The sequence below is a fragment of the Monodon monoceros genome, unplaced genomic scaffold (assembly GCF_005190385.1).
Source record: "Monodon monoceros isolate NGI ecotype Baffin Bay Population unplaced genomic scaffold, NGI_Narwhal_1 Super_Scaffold_21, whole genome shotgun sequence".
Classification (NCBI taxonomy): domain Eukaryota; kingdom Metazoa; phylum Chordata; class Mammalia; order Artiodactyla; family Monodontidae; genus Monodon; species Monodon monoceros.
In genome coordinates this window covers 100,953,648-100,979,024 of record NW_021703778.1, presented here as the reverse complement: position 1 = coordinate 100,979,024, position 25,377 = coordinate 100,953,648, and the positions used below count along the sequence as shown (strand labels likewise).

Here is a 25,377-nt window from a genome sequence, read left to right as displayed (position 1 = left end):
CTGCATTGGGTCTTTGTTGCTGTGCGCGGGCTCTTCTCTAGTAGTGGTGAGCGGGGGCTACTCTTCACTGCAGTGCATGGGCTTCTCATTGCGGTGGCTTCTCTTGTTGCGGACCATGGGCTCCAGGTGCACGGGCTTCAGTAGTTGTGGCATGCGGGCTCAGCAGTTGTGGCTCGCGGGCTCTAGAGTGCAGGCTCAGTACTTGCAGCACATGGGCTTAGTTGCTCCACGGCATGTGGGATCTTCCTGGACCAGGGCTCAAAGCCGTGTCCCCTGCGTTGGCAAGTGGATTCTTAACCACTGTGCCACCAGGGAAGCCCAGAAATGCATTTCTTAATGAGAAGAATAGATGGCCCTTGGGGCCTTGACTAAATGAGGCTTTGAGGACACTAATAATTTTAATTGGCCTCTACCTTTGGCATCCTGGAGGTAAAACAGTTCTGGGTGAGATAGGTTGGCATCTCTGGGTGAAGAGGCAGAGGGGGAACGAAAAGGGCTGATGGGAAAGGAGATCTGCATGACAGTTTCATGCAAGTGGATCAATGGAGGAAAGAGAGCATATGGAGGCCAAGCATCTGGACAATTTCTTTTATTTTAAAAAATTTATTTATTTATGTATTTATTTAGGCCACACCGCGAGGCATGTTGGATCTTAGTTCCCCTACCAGGGATTGAACCCGTGCCTCCTGCAGTGGAAGCTCAGAGTCCTAACCACTGGACCGCCAGGGAAGTCCCTTTATTCTTTTAAAACTACCTGCTTTGCTGCTGAATAGGTACATCTTTTAACCCCTTGCTGTGTCTTTAAGACCCCCTGGAGGTGTGCATCCAGGTTCCTTAGAGATAATGGGGAAGATCAATCAGAGCTGCTCCCCTACTGACCATACCATGGCTCTGCCCTGGGGCATGGTGCCTGACCTCTGCACACCTCCATTTCCTCACCTGTAAAAAAGGGTGGCTGTGAGGTGGATAAGGTTCTAAGTGTGAAGTGCCCAGATGGGACCTGGCATCAGTGCCCACCAGGTGCTCTCTGGCTCTGGGCTACTTCCTTCCATAGACTGGACCAGCTCCAGGGCAGAGCTGATGTGGGTGTTCCAGGTTCTCATCTAAAATGTGTTTATTTCCTGTTATCTCTATTTCTGCTTGCTGGGAAGTTTCTGAGGTTGGTGAGGGACTCCCTGTTGCAAAGCTCAGTTAACTAATGATTTTGGTATTTCCGTTCATCTTGGGGCATCAAAGCAGTGTTTTCTCCCACAGAGGAGCATATCTGAAGGCTCTGTTGAAACTGTTTTCTTGAAGTGAGAGGATAAAAGATCTCAGACAGGAAAAAGAGAGAGACAGACGGACACTAAGCTAGGTTCCCACAGAGAGTTTATTGAGGGAGCCAAAGCCAGTGAGAGGACGAAGGAGTCCTACTTCAACATCCCTCCTCGAAGCTGCTGGCCTCCTGCACGAGGGAACACTCGGGGAGGGGAGGGCCCGCCCTGTGTGGGGTCACACGGAGCCTCTCACACCACAGCCTGCCTACCCCAAAGACCCAGACACGTGAGAGAGAAGACGTAATTCCCAGCCAGGGAGGGTGCTGAGGACACACCTTCCCTATTCCCCCCTCCCCTGAGGGGCTAGAGCTCTAGCCATTAGGACCTCTGGAAGAAAGGCAAGGATGCCTGGCCCTGATTGACCAGTTTAGTCCTCAACGCGCGAAGGCCTGGGCAATGGGCCTGGTTCAGTTCAGACCTGGCCCCAGGCATCTACTCTAGGAGCTAAGACTTAACATCCAAACAAGATTAAAAACACTCAGGAAAAAAAAAAAAAAAAAAAACACTCAGGACGTTACTCCTACTGACCAGATAATGGCAGTCCTGCCAGACCCTGACCAGAGACGGAGACCCAAGTTGATGGGTGTGAGCATGTGAGAAGACCACTCTGCCCCAAGGGGAGGATCTCCCTCCCGGGGCTTAGCTAGAGGGCCGAAGCCTGGGCTTCTGTTTCTCCCCACCCAATGCCACTGATTCCCCAAAGATCCCCCAGAAGGGAGAAAGGGAGGAGGCGGAGAGACGTCAAAAGGCTCACCCATGAATGGGGCTAGAAGTCAGATCTACTGGGGTGAGGAAAAGGCTGTAGAGGGGTGGGACATTGGGGCAGGGGTGCTCGGGTGTTCCTCAGACTCTGGCATGTCATCCTGGAAGTACTCAGCCTGGCGGTACTGCCACAGACGCAGGTTCCCGTCCCACTGCGGGGCAGAAGGTGGCAAGTAGTCAGGAGGCACTGCTCCCTCCTGGGTCCAAGTCCCAGACACACACTGGCCCCCCTAACCACAGCATCCTCACCGAACTGCTGACAATCTTCTCCTCGAAGGGGTGCCAGCTGACGTCACGCACACAGGCCTTGTGGTTGGTCAGCTTCTTCACGATGTGGCCGCTGAGGAGGTCGTACACTGTCCAGGAAAGGCCAGAGTGGAGAGGGGCCGCCAGAAGACCTTTGAGCCACCCCTCATCTCTCTCTGAGCAGCACCACTTACCTGCCTCTCAGACAACTTCCCATTTTCCCAGGGGAGCAAAGCCCATGCCCGAGGATGGTGTTAGTTTCTTTTCCCTACCTCAGGTTGAGGGTATGGTCTAGCAGAGCTTGGGTATCTCTGGCCCTTAGCTAAATGTCACAGGGTCTACAGTTAAGAAAATGAAATGTGGCTTTAAAGTAGCCATTTTCTTAAAAGCCCACAAGATATGGAAGACACCACAAAAGTGAACAATGGGCTGTCTCCACAGACTTGTGAACATGCTGTTCCTCTTCTGGACGTGGGTGCACCTTTCTCTCTCCCTGGATAGGCCTCCATGTCAGGGCCTCCCTAGGTTTGGCACTGTCTTAGGAACCTGTGACTGTGTATTTCTTTTCGTGCATTCCTCCTACTTCAGTGGCTGTACATCTTTTACTACTTGCTGCTGTCTTCTTGTGTCATTCTGTTTGTCTCTGTTCCCTCCTACCTTTCATCTGCAATCTCTTTCCTTGACTGGCTGAGAAACAGAGCTGAGTATATTTCTGGCAATCTAGTATATTTACTGACTAGAATTCTGTGTTCCTTTTCTTAATTTAAAATGCTGATGAATAGAATGTTTTCTCTTTCTCCGTTTAAGCCTCCCTGCTCCAGGCTAAATGAAATTTCACTTGTAATGGTCACTGGGCTTCTTAAGGTAGTCACTGGTGGTTACAGGTAGAATGCCAGGGGAACACGGCTGCCCTTCCCGAGGCCCCCTGTTCAGACACAGTCCTTACCGACCACTTTGCCAGTGGAGCAGCCACTGTAGATGAATTGCTGGCCGGTGCTATGGGTGGGGGAGAATCGGCAGCGGATGAGGGTATGCAGCACCCCATGGCCCCGGTAGGTCATCAAGGAGCTGTCCCCTGGGAGCTTCAGCTTCCGCCAGGCTGGGGAGGGATGCAGGGTGAGCCCTGGGTTAGGGAGTCTGGATTCCCCTGTATCACTGGTCCTCAGCAAAGACTGATGCTCAAAGACAATCGCCTTTGCAATTCCCAACTGGTGGCTCTTTCCCCATCTAACAGTCAGCTGATACACACCAATACGGCTCTGCTGATGGTCAAGACGCTGAAATACTTTTGCATTCGTAGGTCTGGAGGGATCCCCAGCCCCTACACTGAGAACCCCTGGCTCTCCCATGGTTCAGCAAACGAAGAGTTAATGCCTGGCAAGGGGGAGGGCTCCAGGCTTTGGCCCATCCACGGCGCCCATGCCAGGCCTTGCCAGGGGTTAAATGTTTTAACTATCACCCCCGACCCTTCACTCTCCAGATCTCGGGTTCTACATCCGCTCTCACCTTTTTTGGGCACCTGCTGCCAGCGGTAGTCCCAGTTTTGCTGTGTGGCAGCCTGGCGAGAGGCTTCCATGCCTTCCCGGCTAGAAAAGCGTCGGATATCCCAGAGCTTGATGGTCTGGTCTTTGGAGTTGGAGATGAGATACCGGGCATCTCCCTGTGAATCCCAAGATGGATAATGAAGCATCGGAGCTTGCAGATGTCAGTGTCTGTCAGTCCAGCTCCCCCTCCCCAGCTCAGGAGTATGAACCCTGGTCCTTTAACTTTGGTTGCCTCTTTCTTCATCCAAGTGGGCCTCACCATTGGTTTCCTACCACAGACCCCACACCCTGGCTAGGTTTCCCCTTCTTTGCCTAGGGCGCTGGCTGGGCTCCTGTTCTATACTGGGTCAGATCAGATCATCTTCTACTCTTCTTGTACAGAAAGCCCTGCTCCTTGAGGAATGGTGGGTACCGATGGACCTCACGTCTCGTGGCTTAAGCCTCTTCCCTAAACTCCAGCTCTTGCAAACCTTGGCTAATGAGGAGCTTGGCGAGTTCCCACACCCGTCCACTCTGACACCCTCCTGGACAACCACAACCTCAGTCGCCTGGCTGTGCAGTCCTGACTACGCCCACCTTGCTGTCAATGAAGGTGATGCCATCTTGATGTCCAGCCAGCGCACCCACGGGCTTGGGGTCATCCTCCCGCATGGTGCGTCGATCCCACACTTTGCAGATGGCATCGTCACCCCCGGAGAACAGGATTTGGGAGCTGATGTCAGCAAAGGCCACCGCATTCACATCATCCTCATGGGACTCAATCTAGGGGAGAAGGGGGCCAGGTCTTTCTAGGTCTTCCAATCGGCCAAGGACCAGGAGGCAGAGGCTTCAAGTCTCGGGAGCAATACCTGAAGGGTACGTCGGTTCTGTTCTCGATCAAAGACGTACAGGCAGCCATCATTGGCCCTGAAAGGGAAGGGAAAAAGAGGGTTCTGGAGCCAGGACCGAGAGGACCCATGCTACGTGTGCTCTGGAGAGGCTGTTGTCTCGAAGTCCTGCTGAGGGGAGAGTCCTTCTCTCTTCTTATACAGGAGGTGGGAGAAGAGTTAGCTGTGTTTGCAAGGAGGTTTGAGACCTCCCATCTCATGCTGCAGAAATGGTGAGTGAGAAGTGAAGCAACTCATAAACCTTGGCCCCGGAGAAGGCCTGGTTGTTCTCCACAGCTGCCTGGGTACAGGTGTCCAGTGCAGTCTCTGTAACGGCAGAGCTGGTCTCTGGGAGAACTCCTATCTCATTAAGTGACAGAGGCATCCCCACAAACACTCACCCTCCTAGCACTTCTCGCCCATCTGAGGAGACAGCGATGGAGAAGACAGCAAAGCGACGCTCATCTGGCCTGAAAAGAGCAAAGGAGGAGCTGCGTTAAGTGGACTTCCCTTTAGCCCTGGTTAATCTACACAGAATCTGATGAGGGCCGTGGGGCACACTGCTGAGAGAAAAAGAAGTCGTGCCAGCACGTGCCAGAACATGGAGCACCTCAGTGAGAAGCCGGGAAGAATCCTGCAGCCATCTATTTTACTCTGGTCCTCTGGCTGACAGGCTGGGTGGTCCCCTCCCAGGAATCCACAAAGAGAAACTTGCAACCAGTGTACTTTTCCCTCTAAGCAGGAGTTCCAGTTCAAGAGGTTTGCTCCTGGAGAGCCTTCCTTGAGAAGTTTCTGCTGAGTCTAACCAGGAAAGGAAGCCAGTACCTTAGATCCAGGGCAGTATGTGTGTCTCCCTCCCCGTAGATGTTGCAGATATGAACTAAGAGAAGCAAGAGAAACAAGAATCTTTCAGGGCTGAGGTCAGGAGGGTGGAAGTGAAGCTAGGGAGGAGATGGAACAAAAGGGAAGGATGTTGGACCCTGGGAGTGATCTGCCCAGGAGAAGGCGTGGAGTCATGGCATGGAGGAGATGGGCATTTGGAGACCTCAGGTCCCAGGCTGAAGAGATGATGGTGGTCTGGGGCACACTCACTGTAATCAGACCAGCTGGAGTAAAGGAAATGGTTCCCGTCAGGGGTGAAGGCCACATCCAAGACGCTCCAGCCTACATCCCGGGCCTTGATGCTCTTGAATTTATGAAAGCGGCCATACCGGCAGTCATACAGTCGGATTGTCTGGTCTGTGTGAGTGGGGATGAGGCAGAATTAAGGAACACCCTCCTGGAATCCTCCCTAGATCAGACCTTTCTCACTCACCACTCATCTGTGGAATCTTCCCTTGATCATGGGACATGTTCTAGCTAAGCATCCCTAAGCCAGGGTCTGAGCTCCCTGGGTCTGGGGCTTTCTAGCCTCAGTCAGGGAGAACGTCTGTTGTTCTAGGGCAGTTGGTAGGACTAGGGTCTGGTACCTTGGCAAGCAGACATGAAGATTTGACCATCTTTGCTGTAGATGCCACAGAAAGCCTTCTGAGAGTAGGTATCAGTGAAGCCCAGATCATTGGGCAAGAAGCTGGGAAGCAGAGGGAAAGTGAGGGTAAGGGGAGCTCAGGATGGGGAATGTCCCAGTTTGCAGAATCCTAACAGAGCTGGATGTGAGTACAAGGGCATTCTTCCCTTTGGCTTTGGGTATAAGCCCCTTTCTTTGAATCATTCTATCATCCTCTCAATTGCTATACTTTTCCACTTTGTTCACTCTCAAAGCCTCAACCCCACATAACCTAAACTTAATATCCCTGAGGATCCTTTAACACTGATCCCTTCACAGTTTAGGAAATCAGACCTATCTGGCCCTTGGAACCTCTCCACCAAGCCCCATACTCACTGAGACATCATTCGAGACCGTTCTCCAAGGGAGAAGCTTCCCTGGTGGCAGAGGCCCCGTTCTCTCTAAAGGAAGGGATTGGGGAATATTGCTAGCAGAAACAGAGGGCCACTTCAGCCACACCAACCCCCGTCCTCCAAAAATATTGCTCTCGCTACAGAAACGAACCCCACACACAGTAGTATGTCCCACCAAACTCCAGCTCAGGCTGGCTAAGAGCTCTCCAGCTCCAGCACTTGAGGCATCCTTGGGAAGTTTACTTCCCTCTTCTCTGGGATTGTAGCTTCTGGCTGCATTGATAGGCCTGCTGCCAGACTGGCTGGAAGTAGAGAGGCCTACCTGGTGCAGCATTTGAGGAAAGCTGTGCTCCCGGGCTGCCCGCCTAAGCCCCAGCCGCCCTGTGGCCAATTCCACTTGTGTCTTGATCTCATTGCATTCCAGCTCCCGTGTGTCAGGGGTTGCATCCACTGTGAGTACCAAACAGAAGTTTCATCCTAGGTCTTTTCCAGCCTCAGAGGGCAGTTAGCAGAGCTAACTCAATGTGACTGAATATACTGGGGCTGCAAAGACTCCCTCATTCCCTGAATTATCTCATCTTTTTCTTTCAATTTTTGCCGAAGTTAGTTTTAAAAAAAGGCTTTCTAATGGAAGTCCTCTGATATTATGTCTCAGTCTGCCTTTCGTCTTACCGGGTGGGTTGTATCGGTCTCCAAGACGACCATCCCAGGCACTGTCATGCTCTTCCTCCGAGTCCGAGAGGGCCTGGATGAGCTGTAAATTTGCTGCACCTCCTCCCTGCACCAACCTCACTTGGCCTCTGTGGAGAGACCCCCCATGATAAAGGGGAGGATCCCTTCCCCAAATCAACCAAATTCAGAGTCAATAGCTATGTAGTTCTTAGACCACCTTGTCCTCAAACCCTCATACTGTCCCCATTTTGAGGTTTGAGGCTGACTAGACCTTGGCTGTTATTTTGTCTCCTATAAGACACACTGGGAAACTAATTCTCACTCTTGCAGCAGGAGTAGAAAACCCCAACATTGCATGGATTTTGACAGATCTACTAAATTGACTTCCCAGAGAGCTAAAAATTCTGAGAGCATTTCCTTCTGAGCCTCTGCCCAAGGAGTCCAGCATAGAACGTGGTTTTCTGAAGGGATTCCCAAGCTCGTCTTCTCCCCAGGGAGCCATAGCTAAGAACCAAAGCCAGCTGCACCCCTTTCCAGTCAATTCCTGGTGGTCACTTCCCTCAAAGCATTCTTTCCTCAAGAACAGGATTAGAGTTAGGTTAATTTAAACTTGTTTTTCAAGTAAATCCACGTGGCCTCATATCATGTGTCAATAACTTCATTTAAGTTCAACACCCACTTCCCTAACTCTTTTCTTCACCCCTCACATCACTCCCTTCCCACCAGGTAACCCACCCACCCCCCCTTTTTATTTTACTTACTTGGAAAATAGGTTACATTTGTGTAGTCATAGGTAGAGAGACTACCTTGAACAGTCCCCTCAAACACAAGAGCCAGCCATCCTGTTGACCCTCCCTAGGCAAGAACCACTCTTACTGGGTATGAAGCTGAGTGCGGAGAGTGTCCAGCAGGGAAAGCTGTTCTGCTCAAACAGAACAGCTGTCCTGGGCTAATCTCATTCCCTATTCTCTGTAACTCCCCTGACTGGAGCTGGGATCAAGGGGCTGTGGTGGCACCTGGTGGGGAAACACCAGGGGGTAAGTTACCTGCGTAGGAGATAGGCCAGTACCTGGGCCAGATCCACATCTTCATCCTCCTCTTCCTCTTCCTCACTCCTACGCAGGCCAGCCCCTCTTCGGGGCAAGCCCTCGGACGGGTCTCCGGACCCACTTCCTGCGCTGCTGCTGTTCCGTGATCCCATCTTCTGGTCACAGCATCCTTAAGTCCTGTGCAGGGACTCCTCCTGTCACCTCCTTGGATTTGGTGAAAGCAAAGCCTGCTCTAGAAACACCAGAGTCTCCTGAGATACGATAGTAGCTGTCTCTAGGAGGGCGACCCTTCCTAGAGGGGTCGCCCTCTAGAGACTGAGACTGAGATCCCTTCTCCTTAGCCTGTAACAACGCCCAAGGCTTCGGGAACACAAACCTTTCCCGATCCTGTGAAGCAAAAAAAGCAGAGTGAAGCCTAGGGCACGACCCCAGCTCACCAGTAAGAATCCTTTGAAGAGGAATTTCTCAGTTTCTACCTCAAACTCACCTATCAAAGTCCCTGGGGTGGGGGTGGATTCCCAGGTAACCTCTCTGGCCGGCCAATCAAAACCCCTCGCGGAAGAAAGCGTCTCATTAGCTTACCCCATCTAACCAATCAGAAGCCTTAGGAGTCAGAGCCCCCCCCCCCCCCGCCCCCCTTATCGGCCAATCAGAGAACTCCCTTGCGAAAGCCGGCGGCAGCAACAACCAATGAGGTTAAAATTCGGCCTACACCCCCCCTCCTTCCTTGCCTCACGCCCACGTGGTGTACCGGGGGTGTGTACACTAAGCGGGGGTAGGCAGGGAAAAAGCCGAGAAGCACCTCCCACAAAGCCGGCGGTTACCGCCCCGCGCGAGACCACCCACCAGCTAGGAGCGGTCGTAGGGCCCGGAGCGGCGCGAGGCCTTGTTTACAACGACTGCCGCCGCGGAGTCGGCCAACCGCTTCTCCGTCACGCGCCTCCTTCGACACTCATCTCCCGGCTCCGCGGCTGGCTGACTGCAGACGTCACGCGACGCCCCTGGTGGCCCCGCCCCCTTGGCCCGCTCACTGGACAGCTGAGCGCGGTGATTGACAGACGGGCGGGAGAAAGTGCTCAAGGGGTTTGAGGGGAGGAGAAAGCGCGCGACCCAGTAGGGGCAGTAGCTCCTTGTTGTGGGAGGAGTAAGTAGGGAATCGGCTGCTTCCTGAATCAGAGACAACGGAACTAGACTTAATGGACGAGGGGCGGGGCTTACGAAAGAAGTTGGTGTGCTTCCGAGAGGTGGCTTAGCAAGGGGTACAATTTGCTGTCGGTCCCTTAGGTTAATTGGGCTTCGCACTTTTCAGGCGATCTCTAAGGGCCTACTCTTTCCTCCCCTGGTCCCTGTCCGGCTTTAGCTTTTCTCTTTTCGCCGGCTGCAGCTACAGCCGTCCTTGCCCTAAGGGGTGCCCCGGGCTTTTGGGACGTGCTCAAGTCACAGGCCTTCGCACCCGCCCTTCCGGGCTTAGCTTCCGGAAGCCTTGTTCTTGTGGGGACCGCCCTTTCTAGACCGCCCGTTAGCCGTTTTGGCAGCTTTCTAGATGACCCCTGGCTTCCCTCCGCGCTCTTTGCAGACGCTCCCTTAGCACTCCCAAGTGTCTCCGCCCGCCTTTCGTCTGTTCCACTCAGACTCCTCCTGGGCCTTCAGGGATTTGCGAACTTTTCTTAGACCATCTGTCCTTGGGGTGCTTCTCCGCCGCGGGCCGCTTGTCCGGGGTGTGCACGCGCGGCGCCTCCTACCCCCTCCTCCGGGTTTATGAGTAACCCGGCTGAGTCCAAGGCCAGGACTTGTGTACCTCGGGATCCTCGCCCGTGCTGGGTGGGGTGGCGGGGGTGGGTCGAGCGACCGTGCCGGGAGCATAGGCCCAGGGTCCAAGCTGCACCGCAGCGCCCCCAGCCCGCACTCTCTTAGAAGTGCTGCTTAGGAGAGCGGGGGCCCTTGGATTCCCTGGCATCTCCTTCTGGGGCTCGCTCTCGCTCGGAGGGAGAGGGTGTGGTTAGCCCTTCGGGTGATGCCTCCTGGTTTCTAGATCGCTAGATCGGACCTTAGTATCTGTGGTCACCAGGGCGGCTTCAGAGGCCCACACTTGCCTTAACGTTCTGCCGTCACCTTTTGAAATTCTTAAGTCTTTGAGCAAGCGCCCCACATTTTCCTCTTGCTCTGGGCTCTACTAATTATGTAGCCGGCTCTAACAGTCAGCCATCTCCTATTGCTAGGTTACTTACTATCTGCCCTATAGTATTGTCTCAATAAATCTTAGCTTTATTTAGAAATAAATTCTAAATTTATAAATTATAAAATAATTCTAAATTATAAATCAAAGAATCTTAGGAGTCTGGTTTCTGGGTTGTCCAGCCTGGAAAATCTGGAATCATTTTCCAAAATGATCTTTCCCTCCTCTTTGCCCTTTTAATTCAGTTCTTCAAGTCCTATGGATTCTTAGCTGATTAGTTGAGGTGGTTTTTCAGGGTCATCACTCAACATCAAATTTTCATTATGTCACGCCTCTCCTAGTTAGTTGATCTGCTAGAAATATTCTTCTCTAATAGCATTTAGTTCTTAAGAACCTACAAATGGTTCACTATTGTTTATTGTTTCAAATACAAACTTCCAAACCTGGTTGTCTTTTTTACTAGCCTCATTTTTTTGTTACTTCTGCCAAGCAAATATGGCCATAAATTCCTTGCTTGTTTCCCCCTCTGCACCTTCCCAGAAGAATTTCTTATCTGGGGGAAGCTTTATCTCTACCAGTCAGACTCCCTTCTTTATGACCCAGTGGTGTCACTTCTAAGAAATCTAGCCCTGACCTCTATGCTAAGTCTAGCAAAAATGTTTATGTTCAGCAGAGCAATTATTGACAGTAGTAAAACACTGGAAACAAAATAGATCCAAACACACTGCTACGGAATGGGATTGGTTAAATAAATGATGGTCCATATGGTACACAAAAATGCCAGGGAGCCATTAAAATTATGTAGTCTTCTATTTTTACGCTGTGGGAAATTGTGCAAGTTACATTTTTAGGTTTAAAAAAGGTGGTAGTTCTTCTGGTGACATGTGGTGGATGCAAAAACAATATGGTTTAAATTTGCATTTAAAAAGTATAAAAATACCTGGGCTCATTACATCATTAAACAAATAATAAAATGGAGAAGGCCTTGCATGAACTAATGACAAAGATACGGTATGAACAAAGCATCATGGTTAACACAATTCGACTACCTGAGGTCCACAGAAAACAAAAACTTCTGTTACACTCATCTTAACTCATTTTTATTATTTATTTTTAAATTTTAAAAATAAATTTATTTATTTTTGGCTGCATTGGGTCTTCATTGCTGCACACGGGCTTTCTCTGCGGCTAGCAGGGGCTACTCTTCGTTGCGGGCTTCTCATTGTCGTGGCTTCTCTTGTTGCAGAGCACGGGCTCTAGACGTGCAGCTTCAGTAGTTGTGGCACGTGGGCTCAGTAGTTGTGGCTTGCAGGCCCTAGAGCTCAGGCTCAGTAGTTGTGGCACACGGGCTTAGTTACTCCGTGGCATGTGGGATCTTCCCAGACCAGGGCTCGAACTCGTGTTTCTTGCATTGGCAGGCGGATTCTTAACCACTGTGCCACCATGGAGGCCCTTAACTCATCTTTAAATTAACCTCTTTCCTCTTCTCCTCCTTAGCTTACAAATCTTTTTAATTTACAAATGCAGTTTAAAACTGAATAAAATCTAAATTCAAGCCTTTGAAATATGGAATTTGTATATTATTGAATAAGACATTTCAGTCATGGTAAGTGTTAAAAAGAAAAATCTGAGGTTTTATGGCCAAAACGAGTCTTTAACATCAAATTCTAAAGAATATAGGATTTCATCTCTGGATCCATTGGTTGATTTTTGAATGTAAAAAAGATTTTTAAGCCTATGAAGTTGATTATATCACTTGTGACTTACATTATTTTAAAAATGTATATGAGCTTTTATATGTTAGGCTATACAATGTGTTTCATTGAAAGACAATGGTGTTTCTTTAAAAATAATGAAGTCATTTTGATAAACTTTATTGGCCTTCCCTCTCATGATTTTGAAATTTGGCGTGTTGCTTGGTGACAATTTGTAAGTGCTTTTCATTTGGGCAGCCTCCACTCTCCCCAGCTACACTTAAAGCCACTTGAAGCCACAGAGAGGTTTTCTACCTTTAGCATCCATTTTAGGACTGGTTCTAGTAACTGCTCTGTACATGTCAGCTAGTTGACTTCCGATCTGACCTGCCTTGGGCTGTTCCCGGCTCATTAGCATCTCCACCAGGGGGCGGGCTGAGCTTGAGAGGAGAGAAGGAAAGTAAATTTTTCTTTCTTTGGCTGCCCCTGTCCTCTCTCTCCCCAGTCCCAGCTCCCAGCCTGGTGACTGCACAGAGCTCCTGGGACACGTGTACAGCTTCAGGCAACACAAGGGAAAGTTCTGTCTTCCGAAGTGACGGATGACGTGTGTTTATAACTTATCTTCTTGCAGCATGTTCGATGTAGAAGGAACGGGGGAAGTATGCTAGTTTGCCCAGGACTTAAAATGTGTTGACTATAAAGAAATTGAGTAATTATGGGATTTCTAATACTCTTGTCTCCTATGTCCTTGGGAACCAGAATTTTTTGTGTGGTGATAGGAGTTACAAATGTGATATAGAAGTTAAAAACCCTTTAGCCCTGAGTTTGAATAGGAACTATCAGTATGAACCCATGAGGTGTTTTATCTTCCTATCCCCATTCAGTGAAAAGATCTAGAAACAATCTAGTAGCAATAAACACTCCTACCACCTAAATCTTAAAATACCATTTCCCATGGAAAGAAACCAGAGCTTGGGTAATGGTTGATTCTAGGTCTGGGGTAGGAAATGTACAAGATGAGCATGGAACAACTTACCATTCCAGGTAGCAAAGAAGCCAGTAAACATCATCAGGGTAATGTCAAAAGGACTCAGAAGCCAAGCTTATGGCCAAAGATGGGATAATTTGAGCATTATAAGGATAATTTAATAAACATTAAGTATGTTTAAATCCATGAGTTCATAATGGGTGTGTGTGTGTGTGTGTGTGTTACTAATTGGTCACCTTTTTGAAGAATGATATGAAGCCAAATCATTATTTTGAAGATGGTAAATAAAGGAGAAGAATCAAGCAGTTACTTGCTGTTCTTATATAAACTGTACCTTTGAGTGATGAAATAGAAGATAAAAGGAGTGTCCCTTTGTAAAATTATTCCAACTATTATGACAGAGTTTGAGTACAGCTGTTTTGAAATCCCTAATAAATGAATGAATCTAGGCATTGAGCATCTAGGCCTGGATTCTTCAATGGTTAAACTGAAGGAAAATTAGAGAGTGGAGGGGGAACCTGTAGATTGAAAGAGACTTAAAAGGCATATACATTTTTTTAAATGTGCAGGACTATAACTACAAAAACTATAATGTCGAGGGATCTGGATTTGGGTAATACAACTCCAGGGGAAAAAAAATAAAAAAGCAAGGATGTGACTATCATGAACCATGGTGTCCATTTCCACCAGGAAGGAGGGGCTGTGATGAAGATGAGGAGCATGGCAAGGGGGTGGGGGGGCTTTTAGTGTTTGGCAAAGTTGTTTCTTTTTCTGGGTAATGGTTTCAAGGTTGTTCCATTTATATTAGCTTATTAAGCTATACTTTTGTTTTGTATGGTCTTCTTTATCTGTTTTATTTTGAAATAAAAAGGTTAACTATATTTTATCATTTATCTGGAGCTGCAGGGCATAGAGCCCAATTTTATTCTCATTGACAGAATCATTTTTACTGGGGTTTTTCCAGAGTTTTTATTTTTTTTAACTTTTAAATTGAGGTGTAGTTGATTTACAATGTTGTGTTAGTTTCAGGTGTACAGCACAGTGATTCACATACGTGTGTGTGTATTCTTTTTCAGACTCTTTTCTTTTATAGGTTATTACAAAATATTGAGTATAGTTCCCTGTGCTATACAGTAGGTCCTTGTTGGTTATCTATTTTATATATAGTAGTGTGTATATGTTAATCCCATCCTCCTAATTTATCCCTTCCCCCCCACTCCCCAACCTTACCCTTTGGTAACCATAAGTTTGTTTTCTGTGTGTGGGTCTATTTCTGTTTTGTAAATAAGTTCATTTGTATCTTTTTTTTTTTTTTTTCAGATTCCACATATAAGCGGTATTATATGATGTTTGTGTTTCTCTGTCTGGCTTACTTCACTTCATATGATAATCTCTAGGTCCATCCATGTTGCTGCAAATGGCATTATTTCATTCTTTTTTATGGCTAATATTCCATTGTATATATGTGCCACATCATCTTTCTCCATTCCTCTGTCGATGGACATTTATGTTGCTTCCATGTCTTGGCTATTGTAAATAGTGCTGCGATGAATATTGGGGTGCATGTATCTTTTTGGATTCTAGTTTTCTCTGGGTATATGCCCAGGAGTGGGATTGCTGGGTCATATGGTAACTCTATTTTTAGTTTTTTAAGGAGCTTCCATACTGTTCTCCATAGTGGCTGCACAAATTTATATTCCTACCAACAGTGTAGGAGGGTTCTTCTTTCTCCACACCCTCTCCAGCATTTATTGTTTGTAGACTTTTTGATGATGGCCATTCTAACCGGTATGAGGTGTTACCGCATTGTAGTTTCATTTGCACTTCTCTAATAATTAGTGAAGTTGAGCATTTTTTCACGTGCCTGTTGGCCAGCTGTATGTCTTCTTTGGAGAAACAAAATCTTTTCCTTTTTTTTGGTTGTGCCACACGGCATGCAGGACCTTAGTTCCCCGACCAGGGATTGAACCTGTGCCCCCTGCCGTGGAAGCGTGGAGTCTTAACGACTGGACCACCAGGGAAGTCCCCAAAATCACTTTTAAGGCTAACACCTTCCTACCCCCTGTGCATTTAGTTACCAGAGAGGTGTCTGGATCCCCAGTTCCCTGCCTCTTACCAGGAAGGACTTATTTCCAAACCTATTTTTCTTTCTCCTCTAAATTGTATTTACATTGCTTGTTTTCCTCTTAAACTGTGGAGCCAGCAATGTATAACATATGCCTACGGGGCCCACTCTAATCAGTGTAGACTGGAAAGGTGAGGACAGCTAACATATATTCAATGGTTATTGTCAGGCATAGTTGTGAGTGCCTGGCTTCACTGACTCTTAATCCAAACAACACTGTTAGATGTAGGCACATCCTCATTTTACAGCTGAAGAAGCTGAGAGGCACCCCTGGCCTGAGTCTACCAGGTGCCTAACATCTATACTATGCTACCTCTGATCATATTGTTTCAGTTATCACATGCCATTTATGAAGCTGAGGATTTGGCTAGATATTTTTAAGTGCAATGGACTCCACTGCTGTGTTTTAGCATGTGATCCACTCTGACCTTTAGATTCTTTTCTGCTGTTACACATTGTAACTGGTTATTGGCTGTTTTCTATGAGAACACAGTGTTTCCTCCTCCAGTGTTTTCTTCTGAGGGAATTCCCCGTTTTATTATTCCCATTTTTAAGATGGTAATCTTTATTTTGTTAAAATTTGTCCTGATTTTCTGGGTACATACTTCCCTCGTACCCATCTCAGTTTATACATTCACTCAGCCTGATCTAGATCACGGGTGAAGTTATTCTCAGCTGACACCCCTGAATAGCACCTGGCACACAGAAGGTACTATGGAAGCTGCCTTAATATTGAATAAGCTTTCATGAATACTTTGCGGGTCCCAATTTCAGGTCAGGCAGGAGGAAGAACAGGTTTGAGAATCGACAATGGAACTGCTTCACTGGTGAGTGGGGTTATAGAGGCTTCTGTGTCTCTGATGGGAGACTGGGAACTTTAGGCCTGGAGGCTGTACTGAGCAGCTCACAGAGGCCCCACCTTTTCAAGACCTCAGGACATGAGTAGTTACTGCCTTCTCCCAGCAATTCCTATTCAGTGGCTCGGTGGTAGAGATGCCTGTGAGAGAGGTCCTTATACCACCAGGCTGTGCCAGGCCAGGCTGCACTGGGACACCAGCTACTTGGAAGGGTTGGAAGAAGATTGTGAGATTGGTGTTAAAGGGAAGCCTGTGAAGACAGGCAGGAAATGAAAACAGCACAGATGTTATATTAAATAAATGAGCATCTCATTATTGGGCAGCATGTGGGGGAAGGTCTGTGGCCTGGTCTCATGGCACCCAGAAGATGACAGTCATGTCAAGTTGCTCATATTTTCTGCAGGTCTGGTAGCTCGCATATTCCTGGGAGGGTTGGAGCCGGGGTGGGGGGTGGGGGGGTGGGGTGGGGTCATGCTCTCTCGCTAGCTGTAGCCTCAGGTCACATTCTGCGCACGCGTCCCTCCAGGGCCTCCAGCTCAGCCAACACCTCCTTGGGCAGATCCTGGTTGACCTGCTCTGTCAGGTAGCTCCGAATGTCACGAACCTCCTGTTCCCAGAAGTCCTTGGGGAGCGAGAACAGCTGGGTGGTGTCTATGGCTCCCAGGCCGCTGAGATCCAAGGCACCTTCCTTTGGCACCAGCCCAATGGGCGTTTCTCGGGCACTGTCCTCCCCGTCTAGGCGCCGGCAGATCCAGTCTAGCACCCGAGCATTCTCTCCAAAGCCTGGCCACAGGAAGTGGCCTGCCTCGTCGCGCCGGAACCAGTTGACATGGAAGATGCGGGGCAGCCGGGTCCCCTTGAGCCCCTCCATGCTCAGCCAGTGTTCAAGGTAGCGCCCAAAGTTGTAGCCAAAAAAGGGCCGCATGGCAAATGGGTCGTGCATGATGACCTTCCCTGGGGAGGGGAGCAGGATGGGTAAGGAACCTCCCTTCTTACTGGAGAAGAGAAAGGTACCCCGCCTCCAGCCGGAGGAAGCTGTGAAATGTTGGCGGTTCTGGAATATCCTCAAGGCAGGGTGAGGGGAAGGGAATGGGGCAAAGATACACGTGGGAAGGGGTGGGCAGGAGGAAGGTCTTGTTCAGGAAGGGAGAGAAGAGGCAAGCTGGGCACACAGGAGTGGAGCTCACCTTTGTGTTCAGCTGCGGCAGTGGCCTCCGAGCGCATGGCGCTGCCCACAAACACCCCATGGCGCCAGTTGAAGGCCTCATATACCAGGGGGACTCCTGGGACACCAGAGCACATGGTCAAAGGTAGCCCTTATCTTTGTACGATCACTCCATCCCTTCTGGTGATCTTGACTCTTACTCTCTCTCTCCTAGGACCTCAGCTGCCCATTTTCAAACCCCATGCCTCCCCACTCCACCTCGATTTTGCATTCTCCAGGGGGCTGCTCTAGAGGCAGATAGCTGTAGTTGGCGATCCAGGTTGAGGCTCTCTGAGCTTTAAGTACAAGAGGGAGGTGGGCCCTGATAGAGAGCCCAACCCTTAACCCAGTTGGCATGGAGCCCCCACGATGTTTACCTTTGGGTCTGCGGCCTCCAAAGATGATGGCGTCAATGGGGACACCCTCAGGGGCCTCCCAGGCTGGGTCTATGATGGGGCACTGGCGAGCCGGGGCACAAAAGCGAGAATTGGGATGTGCACAGGGCTCCTTGTCACCTGGCAGAGCAAATACAAATACTATCACTTCCAAGGGCACGTCCACCCCCAATACACAGAGACATTTGCAGACACTCTTGCGCAGTTTCTTTTTGCCTCATCAGCTCCCCACAACCTCGGGCTGGAGGTTGGTGAGGAGCAGGGAGAAGGGAGCCAGGACGTCTCCCCTGAAGATCAGGTTATTTATCCATAATGGTACTGCTGGCTGAGCTATGGGAGAAGAGAGCGAGAGAGGAATTGGTGTTTAGCAGGACACTAATGTTTATGCCAAGCTACAGCCACGTGGCACCGAGCAGTGCTCAAGGGAATGAGGTTAAATATTGGCATAGGGTTATAATGGAAATTTTCGCCCAGGAACTCTTCTTTTAATTTACGGGATTATTATTTAAATAAACACTCAAACCTAAAGCAAAAACTGAGACAGGTCAGTATTTCAGACAACCGACTTTCTTCTTTGCTATTGTCTGTGTTGTCAGGTTGTTTCTTCAGTTTACAGACAACTGACTTTCCATCAGCAGACGGCGGAAGACAATCTCCTGAGCTATGAGAATGCAAACAGGAACTGATTTTAAAGCTAGCGAGGTTTTGGTGGTTTCCCTGGGTCTGCTCAGACCCGGCTGGAGTGACAGGGCTTGAAGAACTCAGATGAGGACATAACCTGGGCAGTCATAACCTGAGGAGCCCAGGTCATTTGGCCCCTTCAGGTGCCTGGAGAGGAGTTGGGACCGAGTCAGTGGCATATGTATAAAGCACCATCATGGGGGCCCTGAAGGGACACAGTGCTTTCTCTGCCAGAGGTTACTGGTTGGACCTGGGGGGCAAGGGAGTCACGGAACCAGCGCCCCCGCCCCCCAACTCCTGCCTCCACTTTCATGTAAGAACCATCCTTATGCTTCTCTCTTGCACTTTCATCAGCCCCCAGTTGAGGACCTAGCACAAGGTATTATTCTAAGAACTGAAGCTGAGCACAACATACCCTCGTTACACCCCTGAATCCAGAGGTGGTGAAAGGGTTGGGCAACTAGCCTGTGGTGAAATATGAAAGTTTCTTGGATTTCTCAGTTGGGTGGGGAGGCTAAGGAGGGCTTAATGATGGTGTTAGAGAAAATGAAGGATGATTAAATGAGGGGGGTGACTGCTAAGCCAGCCTGGAAAACTTGAATGTAGGCTTCAGTGACCACAGGCCACCCTCCCCTGCTAGGCTCCTCTTTGCTCCCACCCCTAGGTCTCGGCTCGCGGAATGCCAAAGGCCACTGAAAGCTGAAGGTCCAGAGTGCAGGGCTGGAGGACGGGGCAGGGCTGCAGGGCACAAGGGAGTAATGACAGGGTTGAGAAACTAGCTTCTAGGAGAGGCTAAAGAGCTGGTCTGATTTCGTTCGGAAAGATTGGGGTGTCTGTGTTGGAGGGGCAGGGGAAGGGTGAGGGTAACAATACTGACCTTTAGGCAATGGTTATTACATGGGGAGTCGGGGTGGGGTGAGGGTCCAAGTGGCAGGGGGAGGGGCAGGCTTCTTCCTAATGGGTCAAACTTTATGACTGTGCTTTGAGTCCAATTCTTTCTGTAATAATTTCCAAGACACCCCCCCTTAAAAATATCCAGCTTATATTAATTGAGAATTTACTATGTATTCGGGACTACGTTGAATCCTTTGCATGCATTTTTTTTTTTTTTTTTTGCGGTATGCGGGCCTCTCACTGTTGTGGCCTCTCCCGTCGCGGAGCACAGGCTCCGGACGCGCAGGCTCAGCGGCCATGGCTCACGGGCCCAGCCGCTCTGCAGCATGTGGGATCTTCCCGGACCGGGGCATGAACCCATGTCCCCTGCACCGGCAGGCGGACTCTCAACCACTGCACCACCAGGGAAGCCCTGCATGCATTATTTAATTTAACCCTCCAACACCTTATGAGATAGGTACTATGAAAACTACCCCCATTCATGTGATGGGGAAACTGAAGCTCAGGAGGTTAAGCGACTCAGCCAGGCCACAAACTGAACGGGGACGTGAACTGAGATCTTGCTTAGGGTTGCATAACTCCCTTTGAGTTCCAGAGGTCCTGGAAGATGGCTGCAGGTTGAGGAAAAGGCTTTTACATCATCAAGGTGCTGAGCCCTGGGGGCTGACTTACACCCCCTCCCTGCCCCATACCAGGTTTCCAGGGTTTGCCCAGCCAGGAGGTCACGGTGACGCCGGGTGGAAGAGGCTGGTCAATGCCCTCCCAGTATACGCCGCCATCGCTGGTCTCAGCCACGTTGGTGAAAAGGGTGTTACTCTGGATTGTGGCCATGGCATTGGGATTGGTGGTGGCAGAGGTGCCGGGGGCCACCCCAAAGAAGCCGTTCTCAGGGTTGATGGCCCGGAGTCGACCTGTCGGGAGGAAATGTGAAAAAACGGAAGGACTAACCAGGAAGAGTCGAGAGGTTCAGCCTCAGAAGGTCCTGCTCAGCCCCTCCGTGCCCCGAGCTGGACCCTAGATCTGAGGGGAAAGGTTTTGCATCTCCAGGGCGGCTGGGCTGCCAGGAGCCATGGGGGAGGGGTGGTTGTTCAGGAGAAGGTTCTCACTGACAAAGTTCACCCTGAGCAGTGGAGGCAGGAATCCTACACTCTGGTAAGAACCAGAACGGCGAGTATGATCCAAGGGCCTCTCACCATCACTGTCAAACCTCATCCAGGCGATGTCATCCCCCACACACTCCACTCTCCAGCCCGGAAGTGCCGGCTGCATCATGGCCAGGTTTGTCTTGCCACAGGCGCTGGGGAAGGCAGCTGCCACATAGCGCTTCTTCCCCGCGGGGTTGGTGATACCCAGGATCTGCCAGGTGGGGAGAGGGAGCAAGGAAGAGGTCACCAGAGGTTAGGCGTGGTCTGCATGGGAAGGACAGCTAGGGGTCAACAGGGAGGACTAATGTTTTTTCATGAAACAGGTGCACTGCCTTGCTACAGGGCCTGGGGTGGCAGCAAGGGGAAGCGCCCCCCCCCCGACATTCAGCAGCCTCGGGCCAAAGCTTCGGGCATTTGCGCCGAGTCCCTGGCCCGCCAGTTGGGTACCTGGCAGTGGAGAGGCGAGGCTGAGGCTGACTGGCCAGGCCCCACCCTTGGCCTGCCCCCCAGAGCTGCCCAGATCCTCACCAGGCCCTCACCAGCATGTGCTCCGCCAGCCAGCCCTCATCCCGGGCCAGCCGAGAGGCGATGCGAAGGGCAAAGCACTTCTTGCCCAGCAGGGAGTTGCCACCATAGCCGCTGCCGAAGGAGACGATCTCCCGCTGGTCGGGCACATGGCCAATCAGGGTTTTCTCTGGGTTGCATGGCCACTGGCTCACCGGCTCCCCTGGGGACAATGGGGTCGTGGGGCTGCTGGCAGGGGCACCAGGCACTGGGGAAAGACACTCGGCAGCAGTGGTGGTGTCAATGGGCGGCTAAGGTCTCCCACCTCGTAATGTGCACCAGCTCCCGTGCCCCTATTCTCGGACGTGGATAATTCACTCTTCTCAATCTTGAGCAAACTGCTTTGCCAACTCAGCCTCACCCCCAGCGCACTGCTGCCCTAGCTCTGGGGAATTCAGTATCTCACTCATCAGGATGGGTAGGATGTGGGGTTCCCTCTGAGTACAGGCAGGCCTCTGTGTGCCCCCACCCCGGGGCAGAGCAGGCGCTCACCTTGCCCAGTCAGGGGCTGGCCCACGGAGTGCAGACACTTGACAAAGTCGCCATCTCCCAGGGCCTGAAGCACGGGCGTCCCCAGCCGGGTCATAATCCGCATGCTTGCCACCACGTAGGCGGAGTCCGTGAGCTGCACTCCGGTGCGGGACAGTGGGGAGCCCACGGGACCCATGCTGAATGGCAGTACATACATGGTTCGGCCTGTGGAGGAAAACGGCACCTGGCTGAAGGGTTCCAACCTGTTTATTCCTTCAGTGCCCCTGCCTCTGTGTCCCTGCCCTGGTTACCTTGCATGCAGCCTGGAAACCTCTCATCCACGGCTTGCTGGAACTCAGCTGGGGACATCCAGTTGCCCAGCTGCCCACGGGCCCCGCCAGCCGGGAGGGGCACCGTGTCCCGTTGAGAAGGAGTTACAATCACCGTCTTGCTCTCTACTCGTGCCACATCCTTGGGGTCTGTGCGGGCCAGCCAGCTGGGGGAGAGCGGATATCAAGAAGATAGTGGTCAGTAGATCTCCCTCATCCCAGACCCACTCTTTCAAGTCCAACTTTGTCTCTAGGTCTTCTGTTGGCCTTATTTTTTCCCATCCATTTGCATCTCAGTTGCTTTCTCCAGATATCGTCCGAGTCTAAGGGGTAGTTCCCTTGGCCCCAGCTCCCTAATGGCCTCTGCCCTGGCAAAAACTCCCTGAACTTGTAAGTAAAAAAAAAAAAAAAAAAAAAAAAGCAAAGGCTTTTATTTGTATCAGCTTTTCCTTTAACATAAAAATACAGACCAATCCCAATAATTCCTGATTGTTTCCTCCAAAGCTCCCATTCTCACTCATTCCATTGGGATGGTCTACTTAAATTTGATTTCGTCTTGGTAAACCCAAAGTGGCCTCCGTCCCCGCAGCTGCCCCCATCTCGCAGGTCGCTGGGCTCAGGGCTTACCAGTTGTTGTACTTTGGGAGCTTTCGGATGAGTCCCTGCTGTTCCAGCAGGGTTAGTGTGGCAGTGTTTTCTGCCTCGGTCCCATCACAGATGTGGATGTTCTCTGGTTGGCACAGGCGGGCACTGTTTTCCACGAAGTCTCGAACCTTAGCAGGCAGCTGGCCCAGGTCTCCACTCAGTACTCGCAGGGTCTGGATACTGCGCCGTGAGGGCCAGCCCCAGGGGCTCAGCCCACGCCATTTAAGCCTGCAAGAGAAGAAACAGAGAAGTAATGGGCCAGGTGTTCTCGTGGAAGATGGGCAAGTCAAGGGGACAGAAAGCTGGGCTGCTGGGGATGTGCTAAAGTAGGTCTGGGTACAGGCACCATGAAGAGGTCGGAATAGGTAAGGAAGGTGGGTTCAGGCCACGTCTGTCTTGTGGCCTTTATGAGGCTTAGTGAGGGTGTCTCCTGATTAGCAAGGGACAGGTATCACCAAACGAGCATAAAGACACATGCCTGGCTGTGTGGCTGTATGTATAAGGCATGCTGATGTTATTGGAGGCTTAGCTCATGCCCATTTTTTACTATGTCTGGTCAATGTTTAGAAATGAGCAGGTGTCCTATGGCCCAAATGTCAGTAAACTGTGCCCAGTTGACAGCTTCATGTGTCTGGTGTCCTTTTCATTCTCAAGTATAGTTTTTATAAGTCAAAAAGACAGCTGTTTTCATTCTTTTCTTCTGATGTGCATGCTGTAAGACTGTGAAAGCCTCAAGCAGAGGACTAGGTCTTTGAGATGGTTAAGTCCCAGGTTTCTAGATTTGGGCCCTTGCACAGAGAGTGGGTGATTGGATGTCAGGGTTCCAGGCACTGGATCTGCGGTTGCCCACCTGGGCCAACAAGGATTGCATAAAGTGCTACCACTGGGTAGGTATTTTTGAACTGTGTAGAAGGCTTACTGTTGCAGAATGTCACTGGCTGGGGTGCATGCCCCAATTCTTAGAACAGGGTCCCTGGAGTCTGTCCCTTCACACCCGTAGGAGAGGGAAAAGTAAGGTCTTCTCCAGTTGGCCTGGACCCAGGGTGGAGTGACCCAGAGAGAGCAAAGGCCAAGAGAGAGAAGCTGTCCTCCTAATGCCAGGGCCTTGCCCGCCAGAAACTGTGCCCCACACGCCCCGCACCGCATGACCCTGTCCCTCCCTTGGCTCTCTTTCCTAGAGAGCACATGCCTAGAACTTTGGCTCTTGGTGGTGGGGTGGAACATTAGACTGCAGGGTGCTCAGACTCACAGGGAATAAGCCTGGGGAAGGGAGGACGCTCAGACCGTGAATGTGGGAGCTGGGTGGCTTCACTGGGCAGGGCAGGGTGGAAACGCAGTGTGGCCCCAGGGGCAGAAGTGGAAGCCTCCTGGAACCTGGTTCTGTTCCCCCTCAGAGAGAAATTTCCCCTGAGCATTAATTTTAAAGGCAGACAGCCTTGGGGAGAACCTGTCTCCATGGGGATGCTGGCTCAGGAAGTCTCCTGGGAAGCTCCCTCCCCCCCCCCCCCCCCCCCCCCCCCAGCCTCCTGAGTAGGACCTTCTCCTTTTCCCCTTCTCCAGAGACCACCCACAAGGGCTGGCCAAGTGGAACCAGCTGTGGGAGAGACAGAGGGTCAGCTCAGACCCTGGGACAAAAGCTGAGAAGGGAGGCTACAGAGGGAAGACAGGAAGCTGTGAAAAGGGGGAGAGGGCAGACAAGCAGGGCCTAGGGGTTCCCGTCCTGGACAGGGGATGAAGCCAGCCAGGTAAGAATGAAGGCACCTTGGCCCCCTCTTCCACCTTGCCTCCCTTCTTTCCCGGGCCCCAGGCCCCTCTGGCTGTGCTAGGCTTCCTGCCAGGTTCGTCTGCCTGGATCCAGTCGCGGGGGAGGCTGGGGAGTGGCTGTTTACCTTCTACCTTCTTTAGGGAGCTCTGAGCTCAGTCCCCAGGGGCTCATGCACCCTTGACCCCCAGGGCCCTACTGCTCCTCACCGCAATCTGGGGCACAAGCGCTACATCTGTAAAGCAAAGGAGGAGACACGGAGACCGGGCCCAGCGAGGACGAGCGAGGAGGGGAAAGGAAGTTCTGAGGGTGGCAGATAGAGACGGTGTGGTCAGGGACCAGCAAAGCGGGGGGTGGGGGTGGGGGGTGGGGACGGAAACCGAGAGACCCGGGGCGGCCTCCAGCGAGACGCACGACCCGAGAGGCCGTGGATCCAGACGCACTCGCCACCTGCCCGCCTCCTCCTCCTCGGAGGCGAAACCAGGCGGAGGAGGGCGAGCAGGAGAAGGCAAATAGCAGCCCCGAGGGGGCGAGCGCGGCGGAAGGTGCGGGTCGGCCCCGGACTGGGGGTCACTCACCGCAGGCCGGGGCGGTACACAGCGGCCATGGTACCTGGGCCGGGGCTGCGGGGTGGCCGCGCGAACGGAGCGGAGCCGGGGAGACAAGGAAGGCAGGGAAGGAGGGAGCGCGGCGCAGAGAGCGGGAGCGCAGGCTAGGCAGGAGGCGCTTAAAAAGGAGGAGGGCGGGCGAAGGGGCGGGACCCAGCAGGGCCGGCGCGACCCTCTCTCCGCCCGGGGCTCCAGCCCCAGGTCAGCCCAGCCATAGCCCCACCTCCTGCATCTTAGCCCCCAAACCCTTGTCTCCCATTGGAGGATTGGGTCCTCTCCTCGGCTGCCTCCTCCCCGAGGCCCCGCCCCACCCCTACGCCTCGCCCCCTGCACATGATGTAACTTTGAGGACTCTTGCTCCCGGGAGACGGCGACTGGGAGATGTTGGGTGACAGACAAGTTAAGAACAAGGGGAGAGGCCAGGGGCTGGAGCCCACGGGGCGCTGGAAGTCTAGAAGCCGGGGGCTGGGCATTGCCTTTCGCCT

The 25,377-nt window shown here is 51.4% G+C and overlaps 2 protein-coding genes across 7 annotated transcripts; both read right to left on the bottom strand.

Annotated features, from left to right (window-relative positions):
* Window positions 1–213: 213 nt before the first annotated feature.
* Window positions 214–9,344, bottom strand: DCAF11 (DDB1 and CUL4 associated factor 11). Of its 3 annotated transcripts, XM_029238726.1 has the most exons (15): window positions 9,201–9,309; window positions 8,375–8,581; window positions 7,306–7,433; window positions 6,956–7,083; window positions 6,617–6,681; window positions 6,204–6,304; window positions 5,827–5,973; window positions 5,560–5,614; window positions 5,136–5,204; window positions 4,717–4,774; window positions 4,445–4,630; window positions 3,831–3,984; window positions 3,271–3,423; window positions 2,328–2,434; window positions 214–2,230 (listed from the first exon to the last, which is right to left on the bottom strand). In XM_029238726.1, exons 2-15 carry the CDS (start codon window positions 8,395–8,397, stop codon window positions 2,096–2,098), a joined length of 1,509 nt encoding a protein of 502 aa, XP_029094559.1. In that variant the 5' UTR covers window positions 8,398–8,581; window positions 9,201–9,309; the 3' UTR covers window positions 214–2,095. The 3 variants fall into 3 exon arrangements, with proteins under 3 accessions (XP_029094559.1, XP_029094557.1, XP_029094558.1); XM_029238724.1 differs by having other exon boundaries at window positions 8,352–9,344; XM_029238725.1 differs by having other exon boundaries at window positions 8,375–9,344.
* A 6,553-nt stretch (window positions 9,345–15,897) lies between these two features.
* On the bottom strand, window positions 15,898–25,065 carry PCK2 (phosphoenolpyruvate carboxykinase 2, mitochondrial). Of its 4 annotated transcripts, none has more exons than XM_029239176.1 (10): window positions 24,412–24,603; window positions 22,505–22,750; window positions 21,860–22,044; window positions 21,570–21,773; window positions 21,053–21,285; window positions 20,562–20,724; window positions 20,061–20,279; window positions 17,776–17,913; window positions 17,382–17,477; window positions 15,898–17,148 (listed from the first exon to the last, which is right to left on the bottom strand). In XM_029239176.1, the coding sequence occupies exons 1-10, from the start codon at window positions 24,456–24,458 to the stop codon at window positions 16,694–16,696; spliced, it is 1,986 nt and encodes a 661-aa protein (XP_029095009.1). In that variant the 5' UTR covers window positions 24,459–24,603; the 3' UTR covers window positions 15,898–16,693. The 4 variants fall into 4 exon arrangements, with proteins under 4 accessions (XP_029095009.1, XP_029095010.1, XP_029095011.1 ...); XM_029239177.1 differs by lacking the exon at window positions 24,412–24,603 and adding an exon at window positions 24,863–25,049 and having other exon boundaries at window positions 15,899–17,148; XM_029239178.1 differs by having other exon boundaries at window positions 15,899–17,148; window positions 21,053–21,240; window positions 24,412–24,602.
* Between the last annotated feature and the right edge of the window lie 312 nt (window positions 25,066–25,377).